Source organism: Enhydra lutris, unplaced genomic scaffold (genome assembly GCF_002288905.1).
Source record: "Enhydra lutris kenyoni isolate GAN:26980312 unplaced genomic scaffold, ASM228890v2 scaffoldscaffold24, whole genome shotgun sequence".
NCBI lineage: Eukaryota > Metazoa > Chordata > Mammalia > Carnivora > Mustelidae > Enhydra > Enhydra lutris.
This window is the reverse complement of record NW_019154108.1, coordinates 22,151,435-22,172,961: the sequence shown is the minus strand read 5'-3', so window position 1 is coordinate 22,172,961 and position 21,527 is coordinate 22,151,435. Positions and strand designations below refer to the sequence as shown.

The following is a 21,527-nucleotide window of genomic DNA, read 5'->3' as shown; positions in this document are numbered from 1 at the left end:
GAATTTAAGAGGAAAATGGACCATGACAAATGCAATGGTTGAGAAGGATAGTTCCTACTAATACATCACGAAAATTTCTTGATCAGAAAAACTAATTTTTTTTCTTTCAGAAAATGGCAAGTGAATTTCTGAGAACAGATATTGAGTCCATGCTGCAAAGAGATAATATAGGTTTTTTTTTTCTCAAATAACATAAAATAGGTGGATAAAGATTGTATTTACCTCAGGACTTGAAGTTTTTCATTGTTGTAGTTTGTCTTTGCCTTACTATTAATGAACAGGATTTGTAATTCTCTTATGTCAATCCTATTACTTGTTCAGAGCTATTTCTGCAAGGGTCAATATTCAAGGATCTTAAATCTGAGCTTACACCTATCCAAGTTCAAGTGGAGTTCAGTAAACAGGATTCTCATCCACTGAACATAATCAAGGATACCAGGCACAGAGAACCAAACTGTGAGTCTGCAGGTAGTCTTCTTGATATAATTTTTAAACTTTTACCTTAAGGGAAAGAATAATGATTTCACTGAGCATGTATATGGTGTGTTCTTTTGAAGTATTTCAAAGTAACATTAAGTAATGACTTACCTAACTATAAAGACAAATTCTGGGTATATTTCCCTCTTAGAGATTTGCACTAGTCATCTTCACTAATGTAAATTCAGAGTATAACCATAATTTTGAGTCTGATATTCTAGACAATTAAAATAAAACAGGGGAAAGGGAATTAATTGTGGAATTTAAAATTCTTCCTTCTTCCCTTTGAGTGAAGAGAGAATTGAAGGAAAGAAAGGATGATTCCTTGCACTTTGTATTTGAAGATTTGATGCCAAAGCTGTGAAAGGAGTATTACATTCAGTGCTAAAGCAGTCTCAGATTTGGAACCAGGCACTTAACCAATTGTGTGTTCTTGATGTGTTGTTGTTTTTTTAATTTAATAATACATTTTGGGTTTTTTGGGTTTTTTCTTTTTCTAAGCTTGAAAGTAGGGATAATAATGTGTGTTTCAAGTTACTTCAAAAATTTAATGGCACAGAAATAATGTTTTTAAAAGAGAAGTACAGGGAGTTTGTTGATATTTAAAAATTAAATGAAAATTTTCTTTTGATTGATTTTATATTTCTTCTATTTTGCCTCACTGTACAGGTGATTATGATTACTAATAAGCTTTACAGTTTGTATCATGAAAATGAGTGAAGTAAAATGCTCCCACTATTTTGGCATGAAATATTTTTATTAACTGCAAAAATAGCTTTAACTATAGCATCCATTTTAAATTATATGTATTTTTGGCCATTATACATGCTACTTAGAATTACCAAACAATAATCTAGAAAAAAATTTGAGAGATCACCTAACTCCTCATGTCAAATATTTTGCCTAAATATTCTATGTAGAAACTGCATTTGACATTACACAAGTTGCCAAAATATATATGAACCAATTATAAAGTATCTATAGTGAAATTATAACAATAGTTACTAAAATAAATGTATTTATAAGATACAGAGATATTCAAAACAAGATATCTGCTCTGAATTTCCAGCAAAATTCTAACATTTCTATTTGCTTCAAAAACAATTAAGAAAATGTCTGTATGTAGTAAGAGTAAACCTGAATAGGTTAATGTCTTTTTCTGTTACTAGGAGCAAGAATTCAGTTATACTTCGGAAGCTTACATTTTCCCAGAATATTTGTAACTGATAATAATGGTAGGCAAATAGAAGACTGCCATTTGTTATGCATTCCTGACATACAAATCATTTAAAAGGCTCCTAACATCTTCTACCTGTTCAGTCTCATTTGTGGAGAAAAAACAAAACTACTCGAGAAGTGTAGCAGCCAAGAAAATATTATATATGCTCTGTAGTAACTTATATCAAAGTTTCTATCACAGTTCTATTCCAGTTGTTATGGACTTTAGATACTAGGGAGGGTAAATGTAATAAAGGGGTGTTTTCAACAGTATTAAGGGGTGTGTTTTATATGTAAAGGAAAGAAAACTAACATTTGCTTAATGTCAACCATTTGCTCCGCATCAATTTGTTACAGCTATTCTGAGGATGTTGTTTCCCATAATCCATTCATAATTCTGGGGGGTTATTTTTAAAGAAAACTCTCATGATGATGAAAAAAATGTAAAAATTGACTTACCCCAAAATTAACAACTAAAGGTGGCAACAAAAATCCTGAATGTTCTGTCTCCACAAAGTCCTTCTCCATTAAACAATATAAAATTCAGAAAATACATATAAACCATAATGACATAAATACCAAATGGGAAAACAAATTTAAATCACCACCTGCCATTTCCCACTTATGCACATATTTTCAGAAAATATTCTTACTATTGTTTTCAAGCAATTTCATGTACATTTTATTAGTGTGTATTTCATTACTCTAAATTAATTTCACCTTTAGTAATAAATCTCCCCATTCTTAAATGCCTTGTGGCAAACAGACCTTATCAGAAGCAAATCAAAATATTATAATAAAGGGTCTCAGTCAGTAATAAGATAGGAGAATATAAAACAATTTTGAGATAAAGTACAATATATGCATGACTGTGTACACACACCCATACATACACACAGAGATATTCTTTCCATGGAAGAGATAATTAGGCATAAGCAGTGCATATATGCATGGACTCATAAATAAAATTTATATTAATTTGACATCTAATATTAATTTTAAATGTTTTATTTGAGTATTTTAAATTTTTAATAGTTATCAATTTTGCTCAACATTTATTAAGTTCCTACAACTAAATACTATACATTTTACATAATACATTTCATACCATTTAATTCTCACAGTCTTTTGAAGTAGACACTATTATTACTCCAATTTTACAAATAAGAAAACTAAAGCACAGAGTTTTATGATTTCCTCAAGGTCACATAGCAATAACTGACAGAGCTAGATTTGAACCCAAGTGTTTATGTGTTTGTTAATAATTATGTTATAATGTCACTTGGAAGTGTTGTAATGCATGATTCCTGCCTACAAGAAGCTTAGCTACTCCTTGGAGGAGAAGACATATATAAATAAATAAAGTGGAGAGTAATTCAAGAAACTAACTGATCTAGTATGAGGTATAAAATTCCCTCTACACTGATGTTGAACCTAAGACCATATGTCAGTCTTACTAAAATCTCCAGTTCTCAAATAAAGGAGTGGGATAGAGAAAGAAGAAATTATGGTGAAATCATTGGAGCTGTCTTTATGATTTGAGAGGTAATGGAGGTCTCCACAAACCTAGTAATAATTCCTATGATCTGACATGGTGCTGTCAGACCTATTTGATGTGAAATTCCTGCCACTTTTTTAATGATAAGGGAAAAGCAAAACTGTTTTCCCCAGGAGTCCAATATGACATTGGGGTAAATAGTTATGGCATGGGTTAAAACATCTGACATCAATATATTAGCACTGGTGAGAACATTAGCCTGGGCTTAGTTGATCAGATTAGTTCACAGTCACCTTGGAAAGCACTGGAGAACACAGACCTAAGGAGATATGTGATTAGAGGTAGAAAAGGGTAGCACATGAAACCCTAAAGGGCTGAGCAGCATACAGTGTGATACCCTTAATAAAGCATGGATCAAAATACAGAATCTTGATTTCTATCAAAATCAGTCAGTTACAGAGAGACAAATACCATATGATTTCATTCGTATGTGGAATTTAAGAAACAAAACAAACAATCATGGCAGTGGGGAGAGAGGGGCAAACCAAGAGGTAGACTCTATTTTCTTTTTGTTTCGTTTTGTTTTGTTTTTAGAGAGAGAAAAAGAAAGTGTGCAATGCATGTGGGAGGTGGGGTCAGGCAAAAGAGAGGGAGAGAGGGAATTTCCAGCAGGTTCCATGACCAGTGCAAAGCCCAGTGAGGGGCTTGGTCTTACAACCCTGAAATCCTGACCTAAGCTACAATCAAGAGTCAGACACTTAACCGACTGAGCCACCCAGGCACTCCAGAAAATAAATTTCTGCCTCAAAAGTCTGTAGTATTTTGTTATAACAGCCTGAGAAGATTAACATACCAGGAAGCTATGTTTACATGTGATTTTTGACAAATAGAAAAGTTGTAGACAGTTTAAAAGACTGAAGTGGTAATTTTCAAATACATTCCAAACATTGAGAAGATTTTTATACAAAATGGGCCACCTAATAAGAGCACTAAGAAGCAAACAGACTTATTTTAGAAATTGATCTTAAAGATTGCTGAAGCAATAGAACTGTTGCTTTAATTCCATTTAAAAATTCAAATACCATTCTTTGGACTATATAATTAATTTTTTTAAAATTTTTATTTTATTATTTGACAGAGAGAGATCACAAGTAGGCAGAGAGACAGGCAGAGAGAGAGAGGGGGAAGCAGGCTCCCCGCCAAGCAGAGAGCCCAATGCGGAGCTCAATCCCAGGACCATGAGATCATGACCTGAGCTGAAGGCAGAGGCTTCAACCCACTGAGCCACCCAGGCGCCCCTATATAATTAATTTTTAAATGGTTGCTATGAGTCCATGAGTGACATATCTTACTTTGCTGCACAAATCTCCATACAAAGCTAAGTAAAATGGTTCCATAATTTTGCATTTTTAGTTTCAGTTTGATAAATAATTGACACATTATTGCATATAAATGATGCAGAGACATAAGATGGATAATAATTTCTCAATCCACATGTATGACTGTCCAAAACTTACAGCAGAAAAAGCCATTTTGTCTTTTGTATCAACTTTTCAGTCATTATCAGTCACTTAAAATCTATTTGGATAACTAGAAATAACAGATTTGTGTATTACATTCAGTATAAACTAATGAGGTTTAATCCAAAACAGAAATTTATCATTCAAAAAATTACTATCTCAAGGATTTGGGGGACATGGTACCTTGCTGCTCCGTTGCTTTTCATATTCTCACCTTTGTTTAAATGCCTATACAAAAAATTGGGTTTGTTTATTTGGTTAGTTTATTCATTCAGCAAGCATTTTATTGAGGTAATGACAGAGTAGAAAAAATAAGGATTTTTGAGATTTGAGAGTCAGAGAAATCCAGATTTGAACTCTGGCCCCATCTACTCTATAGTAGCTCTGTGAGCTTTGGCAAGTCACTGAATCTCCTGAAGCCTGAGAATCCATGTCTGAAAAATGAAGATACTAGTTTTGTGAGAATTACAAATAGAATGTATAAAGTACCTGGCACACAGTACATTCTTTAAAAATGGCTGCTATCATTTATGGAGTAGTTGTGTGAAATAATTATAAGAAGACAATGATAAGTAAAAACTTGTTTCTGTCCTCAGAAAAACTTAGAGTTGTGGGGAAAAAGGAATGTAGAAATAAGTCCTATAAAATTGTTGTGGATGCTAGGAGAAAAGTCAGTCTAGGGCACAGTGATGAGATGACCCCAGTCTTTGCAAATCTACTGGTAAACTACAACAGTTAGTATTGAAAGCAAAGCTCTTCTCCTGTGCACTGAGAATGTACAAGTCAATTTTAAACTATATATTCTGATTAGATCAAATAAACAGATTTAATATGGTAACAGATGTCATCATCAAAATATCATGTGAACAAGGGTAATAACGATAATGAAATATTTCAGGGGTGGATTTGGGGTTTTTAAAGAGTATTTTTAAAACTAATGTTTAAGAATTAGTCTAATGTTAATGTAGTTAACTAATGTTTCGTTATAAATAATGTTAAACTAATGTTTAAGAATTTTATCACTTCCGGGACACCTGGGTGGCTCAGTGGGTTAAGCCTCTGCCTTCAGCTCAGGTCATGATCTCAGGGTCCTGGGATGGAGCCCGGCATCGGGCTCTCTGCTTAGTGGGGAGCCTGCTTCCTCCTCTCTCTCTCTGCCTGCCTCTCTGCCTACTTGCGATCTCTGTCAAATAAATAAATAAAATCTTAAAAAAAAAAAAAGAATTTTAGCACTTCCTTTCTATTCTAGAACATCGCCATTATGTGTGAAACAAAAATTACAAGTAGAATCATTTAAAATTGTCTCATTTTATTTCTTAGTAATTAAAAACCATGGTTGGGAGGTGTTAGAGTTTTAAGGGTGAAGTTTGAGAAATGTTATCCCATATCAGCTATTATTTTATTTATTTTTAAAGATTTTATTTATTTATTTGACAGATAGAGATCACAAGTAGGCAGAGAGAGAAAGGAGGAAGCAGGCTCCCTGCTGAGCAGAGAGCCCGATGTGGGGCTCAATTCTAGGACCCTGAGATCATGACCCGAGCCGAAGGCAGAGGCTTTAACCCACTGAGCCACCAGGTGCCCCTCAGCTATTATTTTAAATTACTACTAAAACCCAACACTAAGAGGAAGATAAAACCCTAAGCTGGTAGAATTACATTTTAATTTTTTAAACAGTATGTATCATAAACATTAACTTTTTACTTTTGCTTTTATTTTTATTTTTTTTTAAGATTTTATTCATTTATTTGAAAGAGTGATCACAAGTAGGCAGAGAGGCAGGCAGAGAGAGAGAGGGGGAAGCAGGCTCCCCGCTGCGCAGAGAGCCTGATGCAGGGCTCGATCCCAGGACCCTGAGATCATGACCTGAGCCGAAGACAGAGGCTTAACCCACTGAGCCACCCAGGCACCCCTACTTTTGCTTTTAAGGAGTTTTTTAGTAACCCTTTAAATGAATGATATTCTGTCAAAATCTAATTTTTACTAACAGAGATCTTATTAACTGGAAAAGTATTATAATTGTCTAAAATCAAGAAGGAACAACAGCAAATATTTTTAAAATACGTAAGTTGGAAAATACAATAACTGCTGAACCAGAGTAATTCTTGGTGGAGTTTTCTATCTTCTTGTCCTTCACCAGTTTCCAAGCACACACAGATGTGTTTATTATCACCTAAAGTCTTTAATAATCTTATTGTTATTTTAAATCCTTTAACTTAAAGCAGGCATGGAATTTTTAAACTACTAATAATATCATTGCAAACCAAATGTTAATCATAGTTTTAAAATGACCATTAACACTATATATACAAACACTGAAGATATATTCTTTATTTTATTTTACAGACTCACACAGCATTTATCTGTGTCTGGATCTAAGTACCTTCCAAATACTAATTCAATTAATTTTAGGATACTGATGATAATTTTTAAAAAGATAATTATTTGAGAAAATCTGAAAACACCAGAGTGAGGTGATGACAGGGGATATTAACAGATCAAAAACTCCAATGGCTAATCATACTCAACTTGTGTTTTCTTCCACAGAATTTTCAGCAAATATGCCTCATATTTCAATATGTGTCTTCTGATTTGTTTTTCTGTTGATTGGTTCCCTAGCAGTAAACAGCAATAAATTTCACCAGTCTTTTTACTCTAACTCAAATGAAGGCATAGGTAAAGATGGACTGTCTTTCACTAAATAGACAACCCAGCTGACTTAAGTCTTAGTGAGTGCCAGACTAGAGTTTTGTTCTTCATGTAACTCATGAATTCATTCATGTAATTCATAGCCCAGGAAAATCAATGAATCAGGTTTTCCCTAAATAATGGGAAGGCCTTTTCAGTAAGGGGATTCTTTGAAATTGGTGAAAGTCTTTTTGAAAAATGGAAGTTTTTTCTACTAGATTGCAAACTAGGGTGGCAAGAAGCAAACCAAGAAGGAAGCTATGCTTCTTTTTCTTCAACATTTGAAATAAAATAATTTTTAGATACTCTTAATGTACTTGCTGTAATGTATTTATAATATTTATTGTGAATAGTAGCTACTCCAAATTAACTCCCTACTCTTGCAAAAAAAAAAAAAAAAAGTTGGCTTGTGTCTCTACTTTTCTGGGGAATAAACAGCTACCAAAGTTACTAAAAGTTTCCACTACTTTGTTCTGTAGTGTTCTTTTGAAGCAAACTAATAATGTTCATGTTTCTGAGATATAAAAATTTTTTAAGTAATTGCAATAATTAATTAATTAGCTTTATAAATAATATAATGCTTGTTTATTTATTTTAAAGTAGGCTCTATACCCAATGTAGGGCTTGAACTCATGACCCTGAGATCGAGTCACATACTTGGAGCACCTGGGTGGTAGAGCTGGTTAAGGGCCCAACTCTGGGTTTTAACTCAGGAGGTGATCTCAGGATCATGAAATCAAGTCCCATGTTGGGCTCCATGCTCAGTGCAGAGTCTGCCTAATACTCTCTCTCCCTCTTCTCCTTCCCTTCCCCACCAAAAAAAGAGAGAGTTGTATGATCTGCTTACTGAACCAGCCAGGCACCCCTTACATAGTTTTTTGGGGTTTTTTAAAGATTTTATTTATTTGAGAGAGAGAGTGAATGAGAGACACTCACAAAGAGAAAGAGAGAGAGAGCATGAGCTGCCAGAGGGGCAGAGGGAGAGGGAAAAGCAGACTCCCTGCTGAGCAGAGATACCGATGAAGGGCTGGATCCCAGAGCCCTGGGACCATGACCTGAGCCAAAGGCAGATGCCCAACCAACTGAGCCACCCAGGTACCCCATAAGTAGCTTCTTTTAACCAACATTTATTTATTTATTTCTATTTTCCTTCTTTTCATTTTCATTTATTCTTTTTCATTAGTAAATCCATTCAACTTTAATATTCTTTGTTACAGGGGCACCTGAGTGACTCAGTGGGTTGGGCCTCTGCCTTCAGCTCGGGTCATGATCTCGGGGTCCTGGGATCAAGCCCCACATTGCGCTCTCTGCTCAGCGGGGAGCCTGCTTCCCCCTCTCTCTCTGCCTGCCTTTCTGCATACTTGTGATCTCTGTGTGTCAAATAAATAAATAAAATCTTTTAACAAATATTCTTTATTACATTTATAGTTAATAAATGTTGTGTAATAAATAAGCATTTCCTTGACAGATTTTTTAAATGGCTCAAACCATTTATTTTGTTTATATTCCCTCTTTTACATGAACATGAGAAAGATACATGATTTAAAATCTATATCTACAGTCTCCAAGAGCTCCTGACAGTCTTTTCTTAAAAGCCTCTTCTTGTTCAATTGGGTAAAATCAATTTGGCAAGGATTTTTGACAACCAATGATTCTGAGTAGGGACTATAATGATGTAAACAATAAACTTGTGAGACCATAAAATTATGCTGGGAGCAGATGTCAAAGCAAAGAAGGAATGAAGACAAAGAACTCTGGTTTACCATTCCATACCTTGGGAAAGCACTAAATGAACCAAGTCCAGGCATAAATCAATAAAAAACTAAGATGGGAATAAAAGCATAAGTTGGATCACATCATTGCTTAAAACTGACTTTGAAAGAAAGAGGCAAAGGGGAGAAGGTAGAGGAAGCTTTCTTCAGTAAAGAGATGGTACATCCACTGTTAGTATAACCTCCCTGATGTGGAAATTTCAAGAAAATTACAACTATATGGACCCCTTAGGGAATGTGTTAGTTGTATAATAATAGAGTTTTCCAAATGATGGAAAGATAATTAAGTAAAGAAGTTATACTTATGTAAATGAAGAATAAATAGGTTCTATATCATGGCATCAAGGAGTTTTTTATGAATAAAATTCCATGTGCTTTTGGTAGATATTGTGACATATTTTAGTCAAAATTCTATAGGTATAGTTACTAATTGTTATCATTTTCTTGGTGGGTAACATCACCAAAACTTGCTTTATGGTATGGAGAGATGTTCTGGCGTTAGTTTTTGAATAGCATTGTTCCTTAGATTGTTACTCTTTAATACCAATTCGGAAGTAGGACTTCTTAAACCTTATTGACAAAAATGACTCTTACAATATGTTAACTTTCATAAGAGTGTAATGACTTAAGATCTAGCTCTAAAATTAAATCTAGGTTCAAATCCTTGCTCTACCATTTACTATGTGATCATGGACAGATAACTTAAACTCTCTGTGCTTCAGCTTCCTCAGTTGTGAAATGGTGTTAATAATTGTCCCTGTCACATATAGCTACATGAGAATTAAATGATTTTTGACACATAAATTAATTGGAACAATGTCTGGCACAAAGTAAGTATTCATAGTAAATATATAATAATTATTAATTTAAAAATTGTGTTATATAAAATATTGGGATATAATTGTATGATATTTCGTAACAAAATTAAAAAACAAATAATAAATAATGTTCATTAAGTACATAGACTTAAACTGAAGGCTTTTTAAGTAAAAACAAACTACAAATTATGTAAAATCTTTAGGTCAAAATATCTTTAACTATACAAACATTAAATTAATGTTCTTTTACAAGGAGACAGAAGCATACTAAACATACTAAAATTTATTAGTGAGAACTCCTAGCTCAGCATGGACACTGGCAGCAAGAGAATAATAGGATATAAATATATATATCCTAGCATTCATCTGTTGTTCACCCTATAGATTATATCAAATCTTTGCTCATGCTTTAGATTTGTTCTTTGTTCTTTGTTTATTTATAGATTATCTCTTTGTTTATGCTATAGATTATATCAAATCCAAACCCTAAAATGGAAGAAGCCAAAAGCCAAAGTTTGGAGGAAGACTTTGAAGGACAGGCCACACATACAGGTAAAGCAAATCCAGAAGAAAAAAAATTACTAAGTTAAAATTAAATGTGGATATCTCTAATGTTCTATATCTCTAATGCTTTGATGGAATCATTTAAAAATATTTGAGTGGGAAAATTAATGTGAAATCAAATACTCTTAGAGTAGTTTTATTTAGATGCAAAGAATGAGAAAAACACTAAATATTGAGAATTTCTTACTACACAATTATCATAATGCCTCTTCTACACTATAATTAAGCTCTTTCCTCTCTAATTTCCCCCACTGTGAACTTTCCTTGCAATTGTAAGCAGTACTAGACCAAAAGGTACATAGTTTTTAATTTTAATTTTTTGTATATGAAAAAAATAAACAAATGATAAAACATTCTTAAATCAAATGGATTTCAGTATTCCTCTAGAAAACCTAAGACTTCAACTCATTTCATCCAGAGCCTGTTTTCCTAATTTGTTAAATTGTATGGGACTGTATATATACTCAGACCCTTGGAACAGCCCAGTTGGAAATCAGCTTGACCCAATTCAGAGAGAACCCGTGTGCTCAGCTCTTAACAGTGCAATATTAGAAACCCACAATCTGCCAAAGCAACCTCCACTTGCCCTAGCAATGGGACAGGCCACACAGTGTCTAGGACTGATGGCTCAATCAGGAATCGGATCCTGTGCGTTTGCCGCAGTGGAAGACTGCCTGCATTAGCCGTGCATTTCAGGAGCGCACACGCGTACTGTGGCATATAGTCAATATGGAAGTAGACCAGCTCTGCTGATTTGAAATTTAGATTTTTTTAATTATGTACTGGGGACAGGTTTTTGTCGCTTTACATTGCTTCCCAGTTTACAGCATGATGCAAATGATTTTCTAACTTGATGTTAGGAGAAATTATTTTCCATCTTTAACCTCTTAGTTGTCTAAGAGTTAAATATTACTGAATTTCAGACGTTCAAATTGATCATCACAAATCCTTTAAAACAATTATCTAAAAGAAACCAAAAAATCCTGCCGCCTTTGTTTGGGGAAGAGGGGGGAAGGAAAACGGAACAAGTTGTGTTTGTGTTAGCATGTGGGTGATGTAAACTTCAAATCGGGAGATGCTCCGACCCCCACTCCCATATAAGCATTCAATCAGTGTAACTTGCAAAACGCATAAACATCCGACAGTTTGAATTTATAGTGTTGATGGAAGAAATAATTTTTAATGTGTACTGTAAAACTTGAAATACTCAGGAGCTGAGTGAATATGTTTGTTGCTACTTACAATCCCCACCTGTTAGTCCCAGTAGTTTTGTTTTAACATGGTCTTTTTCAACTTTGTTTCCTGTTTAACTACAGACGACTTCTGTTGTAGACTCACAGTTTAACTGTTGCATTATAACAGTATTACATGTCAACAGTGTGGTTATGACCTTTATTTATATAAAAACCAAATATTTAGTCAATTTACCATGTCTTAATTTAATCTTCGATTTTTAAGTGCTTAAATGAGTACTATATTGCAATAATAATGTAGTGATATAATTAACCAGCCATTAAAATTTTTCTATTACAGATAAAAAAAAAACTAGAAGGTATCATGCTTAGCAAAATAAGTCAATCGGAGAAAGACAACTATCATATGATCTCCCTGATATGAGGAAGTGGAGATGCAACATGGGGGGTTAAGGGGGATAGGAGAAGAATAAATGAAACAAGATGGGATTGGGAGGGAGACAAACCATAAGTGACTCTTAACCTCACAAAAAACTGAGGGTTGCTGGGGGTAGGGGGGTTGGGAGAAGGGGGGTGGGGTTATGGACATTGGGGAAGGTATGTGCTATGGTGAGTGCTGTGAAGTGTGTAAACCTGGCGATTATGCCAAGTTTATATGCCAGTATATATGCCACTATTAAGAGTTTAAAAATCAAATACCATGTCAGTTTAAAAGTTCAGTTTGTACCTCTTAAGCTTCTTCGCTTATTTTGTATACCTTCAACTAGTATAATATTGTATATCAACTCTACTTCAGATAAAAAATAAATAACACTTAAAAATAAATAAAAATAACAGGCTGGAGTTTTAACTCTATTTCATCTTATTAAACTAATATTTTCCTCTCTCTTTTAATAATATGAAATGGAGCCTTTAAATTTAGTCAGAGAGTTGAATGAGTTCACATGAGTACAAGACAAAATGCATGAGAATTCATTTTATTATTTTATTTTATTTTATCATTTATTTAAGAGAGAGAGAGTGAACACGAGTGGGGGTAGAGGCAGAGGGAGAGGGAGAAGCAGACTCCCAGCTGGATGGGAAGCCCCACCTGGACTTGATCCCAGGACCTGAAGATCATGACCTGAGCTAAAGGCAGATGCTGAACTGACTGAGCCCCTCAGGTATCCTAGGAATTCATTTTATAACAATAATATGAAGAGTACCTTTCTAAGTATGATAGAACCAAGAAACCATAGAGGAAGACTGATAAATTTAGCTATAAAAATGAGGGAGGGAGGGAAGAAAGGAAAGAAATGTTTGCTATTTAATAGGTCATCAGTAGCAAATTTCAAAAAACATTTGACAAAATGGGGAAAACTAGCTGCAATTCAATTGACAAAGGGTTAATTTCCTAATAAATACTGAAAGCACCTACAAATCAATAAGAAAATAACAACAATCAAGTGGAGAAATAAGCAAAAGATAGGCCAGACAATTGAAAAAATAGCCCTTATGAAGTTAGTACTATTGTGAGATAATGTTTTTTTTCCACACTGCTTGTAAAAGTAAAAAGTTTATAAGACACTTTGAAAAGAGGCATACCCATACATTACTGGTAGGAGTGTAAACTAGTACAACCTCCTTAAGAGTAGTTTAGCAATATCAGAATTAGAAATATACATGCTTTTTGACCAAGCAATTTTACTACAACAACCTATAGATAGACCTGCATGGATTGAAAAAAAAAAAAAATGGATGTGCAAGGTTCTTCACTCAGGATTACATATTACAGAAAAAATGGGGAGGAAACAATATACATCAACAAGAAACTTTTTAAAGCAAATGAATATCTAACAATGGAATACTATGTCTCCTTTTTTTTAAAAGAATCTCTTTATGTATGTATATGAAAAAATCTCTGAGCTATATTATGAATTAAGAAAAGCAAGGTAAGAAAAAGCATCTGTAATATACTACCACTTGTAAAAAAAAGGAAAAAACAGATTTTCTACACATATAAACACATGCTATACACATGCATATTTTGCATATACAGAAAATATATCTTAAAGATGAATACAAGTGAACAGCAAACAATGATTTACTATAAGTTTAATATAAGTAACTTTATATTAAAAACATATATTATCTTTGGGGTAGATAGCCAGTAGTGCAATTGCAGGGTCATAGGGAAGCTCTATTTTTAATTTCTTAAGGAATCTCCACACTGTTCTCCAAATTGGCTGCACCAACTTGCATTCCCACCAACAGTGTAAGAGGGTTCCCCTTTCTCCACATCCTCTCCAACACACGTTGTTTCCTGTCTCGGAAAATTTGGCCATTCTAACTGGTGTAAGGTGGTATCTCAATGTGGTTTTAACTTGAATCTCCCTGATGGCTAGTGATGATGAACACTTTTTCATGTGCCTGATAGCCATTTGTATGTCTTCATTGGAGAAGTGTCTGTTCATGTCTTCTGCCCATTTTTTGACATGATTATCTGTTTTGTGTGTGTTGAGTTTGAGAAGTTCTTTATAGATCCTGGATATCAGCCTTTTGTCTGTACTGTCATTTGCAAACATCTTCTCCCATTCCGTGGGTTGCCTCTTTGTTTTGTTGACTGTTTCCTTTGCTGTGCAGAAGCTTTTGATCTTGATGAAGTCCCAAAAGTTCATTTTCACTTTTGTTTCCTTTGCCTTTGGAGACATATATTGAAAGAAATTGCTGTGGCTGATATCGAAGAGGTTACTGCCCATGTTCTCCTCTAGGATTCTGATGGATTCCTGTCTCACGTTGAGGTCTTTTATCCATTTTGAGTTTATCTTTGTGTACGGTGTGAGAGAATGGTCGAGTTTCATTCTTCTGCATATAGCTGTCCAATTTTCCCAGCACCATTTATTGAAGAGACTGTCTTTTTTCCACTGTATATTTTTTCCTGCTTTGTCGAAGATTATTTGACCATAGAGTTGAGGGTCCATATCTGGGCTCTCTACTCTGTTCCACTGGTCTATGTGTCTGTTTTTATGCCAGTACCATGCTGTCTTGGTGATCACAGCTTTGTAGTAAAGCTTGAAATCTGGTAACATGATGCCACCAGTTTTGTTTTTCTTTTTCAACATTTCCTTAGCAATTCTGGGTCTCTTCTGATTCCATACAAATTTTAGGATTATTTGCTCCAGCTATTTTGGAAAATACTGGTGGGATTTTGATCAGAATGTCATTAAAAATATAGATTGCTCTAGGCAGTATGGACATTTTAACAATGTTTATTCTTCCGATCCAAGAGCATACAGATACAGATGTAGTGAAAAGAAGGGCATCTGTACCCCAATGTTCATAGCAGCAATGGCCATGGTCACCAAACTGTGGAAAGAACCAAGATGCCCTTCAAAGGACAAATGGATAAGGAAGATGTGGTCCATATACACTACGGAGTATGATGCTTCCATCAGAAAGGATGAATACCCAACTTTTGTATCAACATGGATGGGACTGGAAGAGATTATGCTGAGTGAAATAAGTCAAGCAGAGAGAGTCAATTATCATATGGTTTCACTTATTTGTGGAGCATAACAAGTAACATGGAGGACATGGGGAGATGGAAAGAAGGGAGTTGAGGGAAATTGGAAGGGGAGATGAACCATGAGAGACTATGGACTCTGAAAAACAATCTGAGGGTTTTGAAGGGGTGGGGGGGTTGGGAGCCTGGAGGGCACGTATTGCATGGAGCACTGGGTGTGGTGCATAAACAATGAATTGTTACACTGAAAAGAAATTAAATTTTAAAAAAAGAAAAAAATATATATATATAATATAAATTAAGAAATTATTAAGAAATATGTGGAAGAAAGAGAATACATCCACACATATAATACTAAAGGTATAGATATGGTTAATCTTTAGTGAAGGATATTTAAAACTCCATATTTCCAAGAATTTTGACCTTCCAAGCAATTTTATTATTTACCAGGACAACTGAACATCTGAATTCTAGTTGGATCCTTGAATTAATTAATTTTTCCTAAATCTGCAAATCCCTTCCTCTCCTTTGTAAAAGGTTCTTAGAATCTTAAAAGGAATTGGGTGATTATGTAATAATTTTCTTAAAGCCTTTTTAGTTCTGTTAATTGAAGTCAGGTCTTCACTCACTGGTTGTTTCATATGTGCTATTGTTGTTTTCTGGATCTTGATATCACTTCAATTTGTTTCCCTGATAATCCTAGTGTCCCTATTGATAGTGTGGTGCCAATTCTAGATTATTGCTGAAGCTTCCTTCTTATTTAATAAAAGTGTTATTTTTCTAAAATTCTAATTCCCCTGCATATTCTAATTTTTTAATATCTTTACCCCCAAATTTTGCCAATAGCTGAAAGTACATAATTTGTATTTTCATTAATGTAGATGTTTCAGAGAAATTCTTAGCCAAAACCTATCTAACAAGATTAACATGGGAAAACATTTTTATGAGCAGGAAAGTCAGGCATTTCTAGCCCAAGCAAGGTTTTTTAAATTGATACAGAGGATGACAAATATATTCCAATGGTGATACTTATACAAAATTCAATTGTATAAATAGTTGTTTTGAAAATGAAGAGGGAAACAATTTGTTTTTTCTTTTATTCCAGGACCCAAAGGAGTAATAAATGACTGGAGAAAGTTTAAATTAGAGAGTGAAGACAGAGATTCAATTCCACCTAGCAAGAAGGAGATTCTCAGACAAATGTCTTCTCCTCACGATAGAAATAACAAAGACTTAAAAGAAAGATTCAGCAGAAAGGTAAGGAAAAATCAGTAGTTATAACTTACAATGTGTTTTCAGTCTAAATGACTGTAAAGAATCACTTTAGAGATATAAAATAGATATATTTCAAAAATATTTATTATGATAGTTTATGTTGGCCAACCCCCGCCCCCCAAAAAAACCCCAGAAATGAAGTAAATGCCTGTGAAGGTATTCCATGTTTAAAAATATATATATAGGAGCTCTTAAAAGAATGAGTTACAAATACACGAGCTGACTTACAGGCAGTTCTATAATATGAGAAAGCAAGATACAGAGTATTTTAAGTTATATGATTATTTCATTCTCTAGAGCAAAGGGGAAAAACACATCACTGTATATATTTTTACACTTATAGAATTACATGAACAGTATATAGAAAAGTACGGGGGGAAAAAGGTATGGAAAGACATTCACCAACCTGACAATATTGGTTATTTAGAAGGGTGGAATTGGTTGAAAGATCTCAACTTCCTTTTCCAAATAGGAGAAAGAAAGTAAGCAGAATAAGCCACATTTTTTTTTAAGGTATCAAGATATTTTTAAAGCAGAATTTTTTTAAAAATCTCACTTATTGTTATATAATGTGTATGTCCATGTGCTATGTCAAAATATGTTAATGGAGATTATCTCAGAGTATTAGAGTGGTGAATTTCACTATTTATTACTTCCTGCTTTTAGCTTTTAGTGTTTTTTGAATCCTTATAATTAGCATGCATTATTTATATAACAATAATAACAACAATCATATTTTTAAAAAAGATTTTATTTATTTATTTAACAGGGAGAGAGATCACAAGTAGACAGAGAGGCAGGCACAAAGAGAGGGGTAGCAGACTTCCCGCTAAGCAGAGAGAATGAAGCAGGGCTCAATCCTAGGACCCTGAGACCATAACCTGAGCTGAAGGCAGAGGCTTAACCCAATGAGTCACCCAGGCACCCCAACATCAATCGTATTAATTTAAAACCCATTAAGTGACTTCCATTGGGGAATAAATCACGTTAGTGGGTTATATATCTTCAAACCAATGTATATGAGTTGTATATTGATTCTCAACAGACAGACTACATTGGAAACATACTTGGTTCTAGGCTTCTGGCCATTGTAAAAATCTTCAAGTCTAAGAATTTGTTTCCAGGGTGCCTGGGTGGTTCCGTGGATTAAGCCTCTGCCTTCAGCTCAGGTCGTGATCTCAGGGTCGTGGGATCGAGTCCTGCATCGGGCTGTCTGCTTGTCAGGGAGCCTGCTTCCTCCTCTCTCTCTCTGCCTGCCTCTCTGCCTACTTGTAATCTTTCTCTGTCAAATAAATAAATAAAATCTTAAAAAAAAAAACAAAAAACAAAGAGTTAAAAAAAAAAGAATTTGTTTCTAGATTTGGGTTCCTTCACAGACACACTACATGATACAGTTGAGTCAATTAACTTTTCCCATCTGAAGAATTGCAACAACACATCCTCTCTTTGTTTTGAAAAGATGTGAAGAGAAAATAAACATGGAAGTATTAGAAATATGTAAAATGCCCTACAAATGAGAGACATTATGATTATTGAAAGTGTTGCACAAGTTAAGCTTGAGAAATGTATCTGAATGCCTAAACACCTGATTAGAACAAGATCTCACAAACGCATACATAAATCAGTATTACAATACTGATACAATATTTTTATGTTCAGTCTGTTAAATTAACAGTACTATGGTAGTCTGTTAAATTAACAGTACTATGGTAGCAACTTAAAAGTTATATAAAGCATCTAATTTTTTTAGAGTTAAAAAAATAAAATCGAGAATTATCTTAAAGCGAAAAAGTAATATGACAGGGAAAAGAATGAGAAGCAAATACAAGAGGCAGAAATGAGAAGGAATTAATGAAAGAACAAGATATTTCTACTTATCCTGAATCTTAGTATCATCTATAAAATGAGAGTAATAATACCTACCTCATAGTTTCATTGTGAGATTTGAGTAAGATAACCTATGCAAAGTGCCTAAAAACATATTAGATTTTCCATAAATACTAGTTTCTTGTCTTCTCAATTCTCCTCCACTTTAAAAATTATCAGCAGTTGCTATTTGAGACGCTGCTTGATGGCAAAGCAGCAGCAGAGAATCCCCTTGAGAGCCATCCAACTTCTATGGTCCTGGCGGCACCACGTCTCTCAATCACACAATCTCCCACATACGTATATATGTATATATGTATTTTGGTGGAGGAGGAGACTGTTTAACATTCTATGGAATAAGTTAATAATGGTGTAGCTATTTAAAAAGGCTCTGCAGTGGAAAGTAGCTGTGTTGAAAGACAGAAGTTAAGTCTTTTCTCACTTTAGCCTAAACCAGTAGATAAGAATTACCTTCAGGCAATTTAAAGCTCATTTAAAGATGGCTCACTCAGCCTCATACATACAAGTTTTAATTCAGTAGGTCCTGGGTGGTGCTCCAAAATTTGCTTTTACCAGAATTTCTCAGGTGCTGCTGACCCAGCATCAACCTCTTGAATGATCTGATGAACTCCAAATAATAGTAAAATCTTTCTTGCCTGAATTCCATCCCATATATTCCAAAAAGTCAGTAAGTGATAAGACATAGTTTTTTAAGGATATAATTTTTTAAAGAACTTTTGTGGAGGAGACATTATTATCTAAAGGCATTTGTTAGGAGTACATTTAAATTGTGTGTGTATACCTTTTTATTTTTTATGAAAGCCACTCCAGAGTAGACCCTGGTGGAATTTTTTCACCCAAAGTGATGGGTAGCTAAGTGGCATATTTTTCTCACAGAGATTGTAACCATCTCATGGCTCAACCACATTCAACAATATTTAGCCATGCATTTAATCAAGCAAAAATTACTGAGTTCCTATTATGTGCCAGATGCTACAGCAGATAATGAGGAGAGATGAATGATACAAAATTCCTGCCCCATGGGACATATCAGTTATAAAAACTATTATGAAATAAATAAGTACATGACATAATGTCAGGTAGTATTTGTTGCTATGAAGAAAAATAAACCAATATTAGGAATAGAAAGCATGGTGTGGGAACTTTTTGAGGTAGTATAATCAAAGAAGGTAACATTCTCAACTCTTTGAGTTGAGAATGGGTTTGGTATGTCTAAAAATTATAAATTTCTGGGGGCACCTACGTGGCTCAGGTTAAGTGTCTGCCTTCGGCTCAGGTCATGATTCCAGGGTCCTGGGATGGAGCCCTGCAGAAGGCTCCTGCTCAGCAGGAAGCCTGTTTCTCCCTCTCCCTCTGCCCCTCCCCCCTACTCGTGCACACACATGCTCTCTCTCTCAAATAAATAAATAAAATCTTTTAAAAAATGTAAAAAAAGAATATAAATTTCTGACCAAATTATCTCAATCATTTCTTTTGTCTATTTCTAGATGAGCATTCAAGAATATGAATTAATTCACCGAGACAAAGAAGATGAAAATTGTCTTCGTAAATACCGTAGACAGTGTATGCAGGATATGCACCAGAAGCTGAGTTTTGGGCCTAGATATGGGTTTGTGTATGAGCTGGAAACTGGGGAGCAGTTCCTGGAAACCATTGGAAAGGAGCAGAAAATCACAATTGTTGTTCATATTTATGAAGATGGTATTAAGGGTTGTGATGCTCTAAACAGTAGCTTTACATGCCTTGCAGCTGAATACCCTATGGTCAAGTTTTGTAAAATAAAAGCTTCTAATACAGGTGCTGGGGATCGCTTTTCCTCAGAGGTACTCCCCACACTGCTTGTTTACAAAGGTGGGGAACTCATAAGCAATTTTATCAGTGTTACAGAACAATTTGCTGAAGAATTTTTTTCTGGGGATGTGGAGTCTTTCCTAAATGAATATGGATTACTACCTGAAAGAGAGATACATGCCCTAGATCAGACCAACATGGAAGAAGATACTGAATAAAGAGTCATTATGTCAACATCTCATATTTCTCCAAGTTGAACATTGATTTTCGTAGTATCCATATTCCTTTAGAGAACACAAAGTATGCCTGTGGCTATTTTAATTTGTAAGAAAAAAAAAGATTGATACTAAAATTATTTGATTGGCATTTCTTATTTACTTAAATGAATAGAAGGCTTTACTACAAAATATTGTAGTCTTCAGTAACATGTTAGTAGTCAGAGGATATAGATAATATTGTGATGGTTTTCAAAAATCCCTTTCAAGTTATGTGTTGGCTTTTTTACTCCTTTTCTTTTCCTCAGTATTATTATTTGGACTTTTAAAATCATATTATCAATCATAATTTTGCTCATGTGATAAGAATAAAGTTTCATGAGGAAATAAGTTTTCTATTTGAATTCTGTTCTTTCTCAAGTACTACATTATCAGGGCCCTAAAAACATTATACAACCCAAAATATTTTAAAAAATTATTCAGTAAGGTATTTTACATTATATATATATATATATATATATATATATATATATATATATTTATATAAGAAACTTAAAAACTTTGTGTCACATTAAAGTTATAAAAAAAGGTAGTTTTTTTTAAAAATGCAACTTCAGAAGTTAACCATATTTAGGAAAAAAAAGTTTTCCTCTATGGACAAAAGAATATTTAGTAGTGACATAATTACAACTATCATTTTTATTGTCTATTATGGGCCAGGATCTTATACATACAAAGTATAATTTTTGACCACAATTCCATGAGTAGATATCCACAAGTGGATAGCACTTTATAAATGATGAAACTGAAATTCGAGAAGTTTCCCTTGAAATTCAAATGTTTCCCTTGAAAACACTGGGAAAATTTTCCTCCTACGTGAACAAATGGAAATGCACAACAAAATATAATTTGAAAAATGTTTTTAAATGCATCATGAATGAACTGTAGAGCAAGATAAAAGAAACTTCTAGGGGTCTGAATCATAGTGTAAAGTAATGGTGAGTGAGAGCTGAAGCACTATGGTCTATATTTGAAGACATGGTGCTTGATAAATCCCCCAAAACTGGCTCCCGGTGGGAAGTCTGCTTAAAATAGATTTCCCTGAGGCA

The 21,527-nt window shown here is 34.2% G+C and overlaps 1 protein-coding gene across 1 annotated transcript; it reads left to right on the top strand.

Moving 5' to 3' along the window:
- Positions 1–398: 398 nt before the first annotated feature.
- Positions 399–20,808, top strand: LOC111150804 (phosducin). Its single transcript, XM_022508414.1, has 4 exons — positions 399–456; positions 10,459–10,543; positions 16,356–16,507; positions 19,900–20,808. The coding sequence occupies exons 2-4, from the start codon at positions 10,483–10,485 to the stop codon at positions 20,419–20,421; spliced, it is 735 nt and encodes a 244-aa protein (XP_022364122.1). The 5' UTR covers positions 399–456; positions 10,459–10,482; the 3' UTR covers positions 20,422–20,808.
- The last annotated feature ends 719 nt before the right edge of the window (positions 20,809–21,527 follow it).